This window comes from Euprymna scolopes, chromosome 21 (assembly GCF_053919585.1).
Source record: "Euprymna scolopes isolate OS-2025 chromosome 21, ASM5391958v1, whole genome shotgun sequence".
Lineage (NCBI taxonomy): Eukaryota > Metazoa > Mollusca > Cephalopoda > Sepiida > Sepiolidae > Euprymna > Euprymna scolopes.
This window is the reverse complement of record NC_136502.1, coordinates 889462-902931: the sequence shown is the minus strand read 5'-3', so window position 1 is coordinate 902931 and position 13470 is coordinate 889462. Positions and strand designations below refer to the sequence as shown.

Genomic DNA, 13470 nt, shown 5'->3' with positions numbered 1-13470 from the left:
GGAGCTTCCTGCAAATTACACAGTAGTGTATAATTCTGCTTACGTATTTCTTTCCATCAACAATCCAGAAGCCGGCAGAACGAACAGCACCTTCTATGAAGTGACGGCCTTGGTGGTACACTTGTCGATGGTGGTGTTCGATGAGCAATGTCACCACATGATGCTTCCTAGATAAGATGAGAGGGTGCGATCTCAGACTCGAAGACCTTGGTTGTCGACGAACAGATCCAATTTGCGAAGTGCACTACTCTTGGGAAGCTCCTTGCGTTCGGATAAACAGGAGATCTCCACCGCATACACATCTCTTTGTACCGACCGGATAATTATTTGAGATTTGAAGGTGGGTTTAAGCCAGGCCGCGGTCGAGAGTTGGGTGGCAGGAATCGCACAATTCCTTGAATGCTGCTGCAGTTGGGGACCTTGAGGTATATGTCCTAGGTATGTCCTAGGTATTTGGAGGTTGTGTAACTCCTGTAAGGAATCACGCCAAACGGTCCACAGTTGTTCCTTCTGAGGCGGTAAAGGAGTATCCCAATCAAATTTTCCAGACATCAACTCTCTTAAGATTAATTTGTCCTGGATGATGACGGGCGCCACAAACCCAAGGGGATCGTAGAGGCTATTGATGGTGGATAGGATGCCTCTGCGAGTGTATGGCTTTTTCTCTTGGACAACACTAAAGGTGAAGCAGTCACTTTTGGGGTCCCAATTGAGTCCCAGGCTATGTTGCACAGGTAGTGTATCCACGTCAAGATTCAAATCTTTGATGTCACTGCCGAGGTCCTCGGTAGGGAAGGCATCCACAACCTCTTTCTTGTTGGAGGCTATTTTATGCAACCTCAAATTTGAAGCTTTTAGGACTTCACGGGTCCCCTTCAGCAAGGAAATGGCATCTGTTATGGTGGGTACCGACTTCAACCCGTCATCAACATAGAAGTCTCTGTTCACGAAACGGACAACTGCAGGGCTGCAGTTGCATTTCTCACCAACCGATTTCCTGAGGCATTATGTTGCCACTGCAGGTGAACGGCTGTTGCCAAATACATGGACTTTCATTCTATATTCCACAATTTCCTTGTCGAAGTCGTTATCCTTGTGCCACAGGAACCGCAGAAAGTTTCTGTGTCCTTTCTTCACAAGAAAACAGAAAAACATCTGCTCCACACCAGCCATAAAGGCCACGGGTTCTCTTCGGAAAGGAGCAGTACTCCTATTAAGTTATTGTTCAGGTCCGGCCCGGTGAAAATAGCATTATTTAGTGATACTTCATAGTGTTGAGCACTGGAGTCGAAAACAACTCTTATTTTGGTAGGCTTTTTGGGATGGTAGATGCCGAACATGGGCAAATACCATCTCTCTGCCTCATCCTTGAGTGGAGGAGCGATCTCTGTGTGACCGTTGTCCAACATTCTCTGCATAAAGGAGTGGAAGTCCTCTTGGAGTTATGGCCTTTTTTGGAATTTGCGGAAGAGTGAGTTGAGTCGATTCACTGCTTGCTGTCAGTTGTTCGGAAGACGAGATCGGGATGGTTTAAATGGAAGAGGCGCTACCCAGCTGCCGTTGCTGCCCTTCATCACTCCTTTGTTCATAATGTCAAGGATGATTTCATCTTCTATAGAGTGTGCTAGTTCCTCATCCGCCCTAGTCGACTAGAACACGGAACTACCTAGTTCTCTCTTGTGATGTGGTTCTCTTATCTGGAACGAGTTGGGGCACGGCTCAAAGTTGGTTGGTTGCCCTCCTCCCTTATGTGTGTAACCAAGGCACACATCGCCCACTATCACCCAGCCCATGGCTAACTTCTGGGCGTAAGGAGTGTGCGAGGGCCAAGGAGCTGGTCATGGACCTTGTGTGCATCAATAATGTCGCAACCTAGGAGCAACAGAATAGGAGCTTCGGGATCCAACTCCAGAATGTCTTTTGCTATACTGGCCAAGTGTTTATGGTGGCACGCCACTTCAGGCGTTGGGATTTCCGCACGGTTGTTGACCACCTTGGCACATTCGATGAGTGTGGGGAGCGGGAGACTGACACGTCCGTCCATAGAATTGATCCTGTATCCGTGGGTTCTTCTTCCAACTGTCTCCATGACACCCACACATGTTCTGAGTGAATAAGAAGATGGGAGACCATGATCATCGAACAAGTCAAAGAACTCGGGGTGAGCGAGTGACCTGTTGCTCATCAATAATGGCATACATCTTGTACGCCTTCGAGGTGCACCATCACCAGGCAAATGAGTTGCCACTGCATACCTGTGTGCAGTGGGTTGCAACACTGTTACTCTCCCCGCCATGATTTTGCATGGCTCTTTGAGGTGGTGCTTTTATAATGGGTTCGGGATGGAGAGCAGTGTTGTGACAGCCACTTCCGCATTCAGCACATTTCAGTTGGGGTTTACAATCCCAATCCGTGTGAGCAGGAAAACAGCATCGGACGCAAAACTGGTTTTGCTGTAGATAATCCTGTCTTTCAGGAAGGGTTTTCTTTCTGAAAACTCGACAGCTGCGAAGTGGGTGAGGCAGATTGTGGATATCTCTAGCTGCAACTTGTGTCGCATGCACTGACACCTCCTTTCGAGCCAAGGTTCCAAACCGGTCTGTCCTTTCCGAAAGCCAAGTCCTTGCCAGAGTGAAACTGGGGTCGTTTTTATCCTCCGCTTGCTGTTCAATAAATTTTGCGAACACCAAGAATGGAGGAAAGGGTACCTTGTGTTTCCGTTTATAAGCGGTGCCATGGGAAGCCCACTAGTCTTGCAGAGGTGGTGGAAGCTTCTCCATTATCGGTCTGATGCCGTGCGCAGTATCCAGAAGGGCAAGACCAGGGAGATCATCATCCTCTTTGGCTGCTTGGAGTTCGGTGAGGAGATCGCTTAACTCCCTCAATCGGTAGTAATCCCGGGTCACTCTGGGGAAGCTGGTTATTTTTTCCAAGAGGGAGTCCTCTATGGCTTCAGGAGATCCGTAGTATTTGTCCAAGCGTTTCCATATTTCCTGTAAGCTCTTATCCGGATAATTGAGGTAGGCTGTCCTCAAACGATTTGCATGTGTGGCAGACGCAGGCCCAAGCCAGTTGACCAGCAGGTCCATTTCTTCACTTAAAGTCAACTGCATGTCGAAGATGGAATTACGAAATGAACGTCTCCAGGCCCTGTAGTCCTTCAGTTTATCTATTTAGCTATTTGACACCTTGCTCGGACAGCCAGATAAACTCAGACGCAAAGAAAAACAAACGAGCGCATTCCAATTAAGAATAGTACGGTATTTATTCCTCAATGAATCAGGTAAAAATCTAAAACTGCAAATAAAGGAGAGTGAGTTCTACTGCGACAAAGGAAAAAAAGGGATACTAAATGAAGTAGAAGATAAATATAAAACATGGAGAGAACTACAAGGAAGGCAAACGTTCACTATCAAGTGACAGTTTAAATGCTTTCAAATTCCTTTCAACGTAAACCGGGAACGAGAATGCTAGAGCAAAATTATTTTGCCTAAGAAATTGGTGGAATCTAAATGTACTTAATTTCGAGGAAATCTAGCAAGCGTGTATCCTATGAAAGAAAGTAGAGAATTCACTTAAACAAACACTGGAGAATTTAAAATGGAACATACCCAGTTGTTTGATCGGCATAGGCGAGCGTGGAAGAACTACATCCATTCACATGGGCTGGCTAGAGTGGAAAGAGTGTGCTGGCTTGAAAAACCCGCTACTATGACCAAGTCTCATCGTAATCACATTGACGAGAATGGGTAAAAAATGTATTCTAAATTAATTTAACTATAAGTACGCTAATGGTTGTTGTATATTGGAGATTAAGGCACAAAGGAGATGAGGAAAGAAAAATAAATAATAATTTAAAAAAATAAATGAAATAACGTTTCAGCAAAACGAGAAGTTACATATAAACACGGTGACAAGTAGGTTTGTCCCTAATCAAACAAATACCGTTCCCAAAAACATGACAATTCCTCCAAAACAGGCCCAAATACCGCTAAAAATCAACTTTCTTTTATTTAAAAAAGATTAAAGGCAAAAAAAAAAAAAAAAATTCAAGGATTTTGGAGAGTGGAAAGATACCGCACATTTACCGAAAAACATTAAAGTCAAACAACATAATGATGGATCCAATAAATTATATTGCCGAAGTGGTTCTTTTTAAATCTCCGTCGCCACAGGACTTCATGTATGTGGCTGTGGAAATTTTCAGAACTAGTGCCTCTCATCGCTCTGAATTTAACCTTAGACAGATTCCAAGTTCCCTCAACAGTGTTGGTATGTACTGTTGGATCATTTGGGTCCACAAAATGATATTTGTGATTGACCACAAAGTGGTTTGCTAGAGTATTATATGCTTGCCACCCATCAGTAATAATCCGTGATCCTGGTCAAACATATTGCTGAATGTTTGGTAAAAGAGTTTTTGCATCCCTTTTCTCAACTGGTACCATCATTGTCATATTTGTTTCTCTCTCCACCATACCAAGAACCCATTGTCCGTCTTTATATCGTCCACAGTGGTATTTGCGATGCATAAATTTACTCATCAATTTTTATAATTCGACCAAGACCACCCATTTCCACAAGATTGTCAATCAGGCACATACCACAAATCTCGCGTAAAAAAAACTATACCAATCAAGGGTACTCCTTTTACTGACACCTGTTTGTTCTGCTGCCTTGACTTGCGGCTCTTCCATTGACCACCAATAAATCAACTCAATGATTTCGTTTAGCGTTATATGTGCCTGATCAAAGAAAGAGCCCACACGTACAGAATTTTTTCTCCAGCATTTGGGACAAACCCAACAGTAACTGTCTCTGCAATTGGTGATATTTCTTCTTTGCAAGACCATCTTTGACAAATGTCCACATCGATTGCAAATACTGGTATTTCCAACCAGGCCATGCCTCGCCAGCCACTCCAACGTCTTCATAGTGACACGACCCGGTTAATGGCTGACCGAATTGATTGGCAATCAGATCGAGACACATAAATTTATTTTATTGGATATCCAATGGCTCATCACTTATCTTCGGTTAATCGTCGGATGTCGGATCAACTAGCGAAATATATAATTAAGGGGAATGGAACAACAGAGCAATGAATGACGAAACAAACACTCGATCAAAGTTTAAAATTCAATAAAGACTTTTATATACAAAAAGGAAGAAGAATAAGCCACGATAAAAAGAATGAGTGAGATAGACGTATCTTTGGAATGTTTGCCAGATGTATGCGACATGCAATTACAATATAATATGTAGAAAATTCTGTGGATAAGAAAAGATCTTGGCATGAGATAGGCCAAACTTAGCTGTTTTGTCCGTTAGGGTAAAAACGGATCATAAGTTCACAAACACGATAACCAAAAAAAAACAAAAGGTGAGATGGCGAAAGTCTATCTTTTCCTCGAATCATAATTCCAAAGACGAATAAATGCTGAGTTCAATCGGCAATACGATCGTATTTGAATAATAATCAGCAATTCAATTAATTCAAATCTCAATCTTCGATGAGGTTCAATTTTCGGAGATAATGTTTACACACTGGGCTGTGCCGCTTTCTTTACGCCAACTGCCGTATATCTTCCTATTTTCAAGTCCCCTTGTGTTCAGCTTTCCCGCCTCAAATGTTCGCTGTCTGGTTGCCATGACGACGTATTTCCGTTCGTTACGTAAGTCCCTCTATTTCAATAATGGCATTTCCCCCAATGCTGTTAAAATCCATCATAACTTATTTAATAAATGAATTTCTCACTCAAAAAATAAACATCAAACTAAAAAAAACGTTAAATTTAAACAAACTTGACAATACAGTATTATTTATTAATTTTTAAACATTTTATTAAATTTTACAAAATAAATCACAAAATAAATTTCTTCCCAACACAAAAAAATGAAGTCGTCTTGAGCCTCCTACTCCAGGTCGGTGTCAGCACTTTCCTTGAGGTCCTTGTTGAGGAAGCTCTTAAATCTCTTGCTATTGCCCTTTAACATTACCAACTGCTCAAAGTTGTTTGCAGTCAGGGAGGACCTCTTGGGGCGGAGGATGTCGCCAGCGGTGCTGAACAACCTCTCAGCGGCAGCGGAACTGGGCAAGGATGTGTTGTATTTGATAAACAACTTCACCCAGGCATCGCGGTGGCCGACAGGAAACTGCTCCTTCCTGACGACGTGGTCCCTGGCCTTGACCCAGTTGATGACCTCCAGCTTGATGGCCTCCTCCAGTGTAGAGTTGTTGGCTAGGGTGGTGGAAGTCGAAGGCCCATAGAGGTCATCATAGCAGAAGTACTGATCCGAGCAACCCTGATCAGCAGCAGCCTCCAGCGTAGGGGTTGGACTGATGATGTCGACCAACTCCCTAACAAGCCTCTCCTTGATGGTGGGGTAGTCCTGCTCCGCAAGGCGGTAGATGGCCTGGAGAGTGTGAGCTGGGTGGGTGGCGGTGGCCATCAGCAGGTTCTCCTCCGTGAACAGGTGACCAAATCTAATAAAAAAAAGCACATATAAGTTTTTATTTATAAAAGTTCTTTAAAATCAATCATTTCTTTAAAGTTTTATCTAAACAACTTAATTATATTTTTTATTTAAATTTTAGTTTTGAATAAAAGATAAAATTAAAAAGGCTAAGAATTTTTTACAAGTTTTTAAAATTTTATAAATGTTTTTACAGGGGATTTTATTTTACCTGTTGGCAAAGCCATTAGTGAGGTTATCCTGGTCGAGGAGGTAGTCCACAAGCTTCTTGGCATGTTTGAGGTTGCAGCTCTGCTGCTGCTGGAGCTTCTTTTTGAGGAGCATCAAGTCGGGCAGGAGGTTGCCCATGTAGGCCCACCTGTCTGACTGCATCCTGTCTAGGCAGGTGGCGACAGGCTCCATTACATCCACGTATTCCTTGATGATCTCGGCATCCTTCAGATAGAAGCCGGCAGAGCCCTGGTCGGCGAGGATGTGGTTGATGGCAACCTTGGCATCCTGCTTCTCCAGCACAAGCTCCATGAGGGCTTTCATGGAGTTGAAGTAGCTGCTCCACCTCGTAGCTACAGGGGTGATGAGCCTTCTGCCACCCAGAGCCTCCTTTATTTTATTTGCGTAGACAGAGGACCTATTCTGCAGGTTCCACAGGGCCTGGGCCTTGGCCCCAGGCCTCCTAAAGACAGCCCTGGACCCAGTGTTCCACTCAGGCACCTTTGCCACATCCGTCGTGGCCAACAGGTTGAGAGTGTGAGCATTGCATTTAAAATGTTGCGGAAGCTGTGACTCATCATCCTCCCTGTTGCGCAGCATGTCCGAGACGTCGACGACCTCACTGTTGACGATCGCCTCGTTGGTCTGCTCCTCGAGCTGCTTCTCTGTCAACTCTGGCCTGGTGGTGGTGTCGGCGGCAAAGTGTTCGAAGGCTGCCACGTAGTTGCGCCCATTGTCGGTGGTGCAGTGGGTGATCTTGTTGCTGATGTCGAACTCCGCGAAGATGTCAGACAAGTTCCTTGCCAGAAATCGTCTCGTCTGCTTCTCCATCAGCTCCCTGCACGCAAGAGTTGCTGCCTTCCTCTCCAAAGTGATGGGGTCGATCCAGTGCGCCGTGCAGCCGAGAAAGGCCCTCCTGTGGGATGTCCAGAAGTCGGCGGTGGTGGCTACAAGGTCGACGTCCTGCAGGGTGGCCTTGACCTCATCCTTCACCTGCCAAGGAAATTAGACTTGATAGAATACTCTTTAAAAAATAAAAAAAGTTTTGCTTTTAGTTATAAATTATTAAATTAAAACTTAACGAAGTTAAAACAAAAAAAAAACCCTTAAATGTAACTTTAAAAAAGCTTTAAGTTAATAAATAATATGTTAATAGTTTAAAAAAAAATAAAATCATTTTTAAAGTTAAGCTTACTTTCAACTACCTAGTTTAAATTTTAATAGTTAAATTTTTTTTTTACCTGAACAGCGTACTTGTTGAGCCGCTTGGTGAGGGTCTTTCTGCACGGCATCTTGAACTCTGGCTTGAGGAAGTTCAAGAAGGTCCTCGTGGCCTCGTCCTCGGTTTCACAGAGGGGCTTGAGGCCCTCCGCGAACCAGACCACGTACGCCTGCTGGGCCATCTCCTGCGACAGCTTCGTGGGCCTCTCCGTCGCCTCCCTCGGTGTGATCTGGCGAATGGTCTTCTCTACCCTGTTCGTCGGCTTAAACCGGTTGAGGGACATGGCTTCGTCCAGAGACGACAGCATGGAGGGGTGCTTTGTCTTGAAATGCTTTTTAAGGTTTCCCCTTGACTCGCTGTCGAACCTTATTTTCTGGGGGCACTTGCAGCAGCTGGCCATCCCCTTGTACAGCATCTTATTGTTTAACTTACTGCCCTTCTGGGAGCTCAGCAGCTTGTAAAACTTGAAGAAACTGAAACAGAAAAGATAAAGATTAAAGAAATTAAAAACTTAAACACTTCTTAAACGCAGTTGCATTAAGATAAAGCTTATAAAGTGATAAAACATAAATTTAAAAATTCCAACTTACTCCTTAATGCCTTGAAAAGAGCCCTTTAGTTCCTCCTCGCCGTTCAAGGCCTGTTCCCCTCCCTGGGTCTCCTCGTGGTCGGAGGTTTCTTCGCTGATGGCGCTCATCATGTCCACGCTGCTGCTGTCCAAGGTTTCCAGGCTACTGGTGGACATGGAAGATGCCACGGAGAGGCTTCTGGTGTCCTCCAGGTGGTGGGCTGGATAACTAACATTTTTAGTTAAATTTCAATTTTTTAACAAAGTAAAAACTGTCAATCAGAACTTTTCTGATAAAAAAGAAAATGACTTTTATTTTATTTATTTATTTTTTGTTCAATTTAAATTTAACAAAGTGCCTTATGAAAAGCAAGAGACAAAACTATTTAACAGTTTCAACAAAACGTCTTTTGAAAAAAGGCCTTTTTTAAAAGATAAAAGATTTTAGATTCTCAAACACGCACACACACACACACATAAAAGAGAGGGAGAGAGATTTAATTACAAGGAGGCGTATATATATATATATATATATATATAAATAACATACACACACATATACATGCACATGTTTTTTGACTCACCGAATTAAGCGTTTATTTATTCTTTTTTCTTTATAAAGCATTACTATAATTATTTTAAAGTATAGATTAAATCATTTTAGATAAAAAAAAAAATCATTTAAGTTTTAACTACCTGATAATTGAGGCATCCGAGAGGCTGCTGCGGCTGATGGTTCTCTCTTCCTGGGTATGGGACTGCCTTCTAGGGCCGGGAACCGGGCTACTGGTCGGGAACCTCCTCATGTTTATGACAACTGGAACCTAACCTAACGAACTACACAGAAACTAAATAATAAATAAATATGTGATTTAGCTTGTAGGTCGTGGTGGCCTCAGAACGGCCGGTGATTGGCTAAGCGTGATGACGTCAAATTCCTGGAATCTCCTGCTAACTGCTTCCCATAAGTGCACTTGAACTAATTGAGACTTGTCCATTTCATTTTGCCAATGCCGACGTCGTCTTCTTTGAAGTTTTAACAAAAAATGTCTCGTGCTCGCTTTTTGAATCTACCGATTGACAATCGGTATTGGTATTCGGTAGTTTTTTCAAAATACCGAATGATCGGTATCGGTAGCAAACATCTACCGCCGGTAGTACCGATCTACCGAATGTCAATCGGTAGTCCCAGCTCTGAAAAGCACTGATCCTAAGCCATTATCGCTAGCGTCAGTAGCTAGAGAAAAGGGTTTGTTGAAATTCGGTGCTTGCAGCACTGGTCCAATACTTAGCTTCCTCTTTATGTTAGAGAAGGCTTCTCTGCATTCGTCTGCCCACAAGAATTTTGTTTTTTTCCTGAGTAATTCGGTTAATGGGTTAGCAAGATCGGAGAAGTTCGGGCAGAACCTTCTGTAATACCCTGCTAGGCCTAAGAATCTCCTGATATCCTTTACGTTCTTCGGTTCAGGGTAATTCATGATTTTGCTAATCTTAGCCTCCTGGGGTGATATTTTTCCATATCCCAGTGTATGTCCTAAATATTGCACTGTGGCTTTTCCAAATTCACTTTTCGCTAGGTTAATCGTTAGATTTGCCTGCTGTAACTTGTGAAAGACTTCTCTTATTGTGTCCATATGGGCCTCCCATGTATCGCTATAGACCACAATGTCGTCTATATATGTATCCACGCCCTTTACGCCTCTCAAACATTTATCCATCATTCGGACGAATGTTGCTTGGGAGTTTTTAAGTCCAAAGGGTATGACGCGATATTGGAAACTGCCTTCCGGCGTAACAAAGGCTGATATTGCTTTGGCCGCCTCGGATAGAGGTACCGCCCAATATCTTTTGAGTAAGTCATATTTCGTTAGATACTTAGCATTTCCTATTCGATCTATACAGTCATCCATTCTGGGTATGGGATAAGCATCTGTAGCCGTTACTCGATTCACCTTTCTGTAATCGGTGCAGAATCGCTTCGATCCATCGGGCTTGTCTACGAGAACGCATGGAGATGCCCAAGCACTATAGCTGGGTTCTATAAGATTATGCTGTAGCATATAATCTGTCTCGGCTTTCATCAGCTTAGCTTTATTCGGATTCATCCGGTAAGGATGTTGCTTGATGGACTTTGCATCTCCTACATCGATTTCATGTACTGCTATTTTCGATTTGCTTGACACGTCTCCGAATAAGCATCTGAAACTTTCGATGAGCTTCGATAACTCCTCCCATTCTGTTATGCCCAAGTGATCCAATTTCTCCCCCAGCTTTTCCAAGATGGCCGAATTCTGAAGTTTAAGTGATTTTTCTTGGAGCACGTCATAATAATCATGACTATCACATGTTTCGCTCTCACTCAACTCCGGTTCGCATGCGGCTATTCTTGGCATTTCTTCATTTCTGCTGTGATATGACTTCAGCATATTTATGTGGCATTTTCGAGTTTTCGTTCTTCTATCTGGTGTTCCGATGATATAGTTTAGGTCACTGACCTTCCTTATAATCTTATAAGGTCCTTGGAACTTGGACTTGAGTGGATGGGCATTCACTGGTAATAGAAGAAGTACTTCATCCCCCACTTCAAATTCCCGTTGGATCGTCTTTTTGTCATATCTTAATTTCATTTTGGTTTGGGTGTGCTCCAAATGTTCCCTAGCCAAGTCGTTTGCTTCCCTTATCCGTTTTCTCATCTTCAGTACGTATTCCGATCAATTCGGTTGTCTTGAAGTGTCCACCAGCCATTTTTCTTTTATTAGTTTTAATGGTCCCCTGACTGAGTGTCCGTATATCAGCTCAAATGGGCTATATCCGGGTGACTCTTGGGTGGCTTCTCTCGCTGCAAACATAATGAAAGGTAGTCCTTCATCCCATTCTTTTTGACTCTCTGTGCAGTATGCTCTAAGCATGCTTTTCAATGTGGAGTGGAATCGCTTGAGTGCTCCTTGTGATTCAGGGTGATATGCACTCGCTCGAATCGCTTCGATGCCCAGTTGTTCAATGGCCTGTTGAAAGATCTTGGAAGTGAAGTTTGATCCTTGATCCGATTGTATTTCTTGTGGCAAACCGAATTTTGTAAAAAAGTTCACAAGAGCTCCAACTATTTTCTTAGATAATGTTTCTTAATGGTATAGCTTCTGGGAATCTGGATGTTGCCTTTCAAAGTGGATCTTGCCTACCCATTAATATACCTCTGGAGATAAAATAATTTGTCTGCAGAGTTAGAGCACTGTCTCTCTATAAGCACTCTAAAGCTTGCGCTCCGTTTGATAAACTTGAGAAGGTTGCCAAAGAATACTGTGGGTTTTGGAGTTGGAAGTCAGGTGAGCTATAGTGCCCCCTGCAAGGTCTGTATCAAAGATGCTTCTTCCTTAAGAGTTTGACCCTCTTTGTTCTCAATAAAGGGGATCCTCTCCTTACATGGAGGCGTATGCTTTACATTCTTTTCTCTTGCCTCTTTTTTGTGAATAGGCCTTTAGTATTGCCACTATAACCTCCACGTCCTTCTGTTTTACAAGTCTCTTAACTTCTTGCCAATACGCTTCAGTGGCAGTTTCTATATTAATCTTGGCATTTTTGGCTGCCAGCTCTGCCTCTGCTCTTTTAGATGAGATGCTCGACGACTCTGAGGGGTGGTCGGAGTAGCGGCGAGAGGCGGTTGTTGTGGATCCATAGATGTCTCCATGAAGTAATAGTTATAACTTTGACTTCTTTAGATCGGCATCAAATTCATCTTCATCCTCAGCAAGGCGCGCCCTCATCACTCCCAACAAATCTGCTGTCACGACAGTGCAAGCGTCTACCCTCCTTTTGGTTACTTGGTCGTTGTCTTCTGTCGTTTGTCATTGTATGATTTTTTTACACAAGATTCCAGTTCCTCAGTGATGCCCATCATGTCATGCAACTCCTCCTCGTTCTAATGCTTCTTTTGGTTGTTAATTGTCTGTCTTGGGAGGACTTCCTGGTTTCCTCCAATTTTGGTGAAGCTACGCCACCTTGCGCATCTTCTCCGTTTGCTCTGACGGCGCCTGCACTCAGAACTTCTTGGGTGCACGACAAACCAGCGATGTGCTTGGCCAACTCGCTGTCCTGAAATAAGAACTCCTCCCTGACAGACATTGTTAGAAATAAAAAATATAAGAAGAGAAAATGTTACCTGGGCCAAAATAGTGAATTAGAGGTTGAACAAATCGTGTATGAGGGTTAATGACAACAATGATTACGGGGGAGGCGAACAACAACATAAAATTGTTTCTCGACGTATACAAAATAGATTATATAATTACTTCCCTTGTTGTCTGTATTTTTTCATTACTCCTTTATTTTTATTATTTTATTTATTATGCTTTTTTATATTTGTTTACAAAAAGAGAAAAAATTAAAAGGAAACTCTTTAGCTGTAGTTTAAACTCTGTCTGGAATGATGTGCGAACAATAATTGTAAAATACTTTAACAATTAAGCACTCAGGGCTTCTTCTTTACAGCCTTCTTCTCATTACGCAGAAAAAGAGTCAGTCGCATGACCATTCAATTCAAACACACGATTCGTTCAAACTCCTAAGCCCAGTCCCAACGAAGGAGCAGAAATAAAATATTTAGTTTTTGAGGAAGACAAATGAAAAGAAACAAAAAAAAATCTTGTTTTAACATTTGAAAAACAACTTTATTTGTCATCTTCGTTAGTAGCGTGTACACGAGAGAAACACGTCAGTAGGTGGAAGTGTTCGTGTGTAAAGATAGATTTAATATATTGCCGGCTTGTTGAAGGAGAGAACAGCTCAGTCCACACGTGCATCATGCTGCCAGTAGTCGTTAGGATGAGAGAGGTCGGTTAAAGGAGAAAGAAAGAGTAAAGTCTTCAGTGTATTTACGTGTTGTAATGGGTGTGTGTGTTCACAATAAAAAAAAGTTTGTGGGGGTTAGAAGAGAGCCATGTTAGCTTATTGTACTCCCCCTCCTCCGGCGATGTGTGTTGCTGGGTAGGGCAGGGAG

General features: G+C 42.9%; 1 protein-coding gene across 1 annotated transcript; it reads right to left on the bottom strand.

Annotated features, from left to right (window-relative positions):
• Positions 1–5916: 5916 nt before the first annotated feature.
• Positions 5917–8216, bottom strand: LOC145243046 (uncharacterized). The gene is made up of 3 exons (XM_080106153.1): positions 7929–8216; positions 6689–7680; positions 5917–6487 (listed from the first exon to the last, which is right to left on the bottom strand). Exons 1-3 carry the CDS (start codon positions 8214–8216, stop codon positions 5917–5919), a joined length of 1851 nt encoding a protein of 616 aa, XP_079962279.1.
• Between the last annotated feature and the right edge of the window lie 5254 nt (positions 8217–13470).

What these genes read in the sequence shown, in the direction of transcription:
- LOC145243046 (XM_080106153.1), bottom strand. Translation starts at nt 8,216, where the DNA reads ATGCTGTCGTCTCTGGACGAAGCCATGTCCCTCAACCGGTTTAAGCCG. An exon ending in TCAACAAGTACGCTGTTCAG is followed by an intron (nt 7,681 to 7,928) that starts GTAAAAAAAAAA and finishes TTTCCTTGGCAG; the next exon opens with GTGAAGGATGAGGTCAAGGC. An exon ending in ACTAATGGCTTTGCCAACAG is followed by an intron (nt 6,488 to 6,688) that starts GTAAAATAAAAT and finishes TTTTTTTATTAG; the next exon opens with ATTTGGTCACCTGTTCACGG.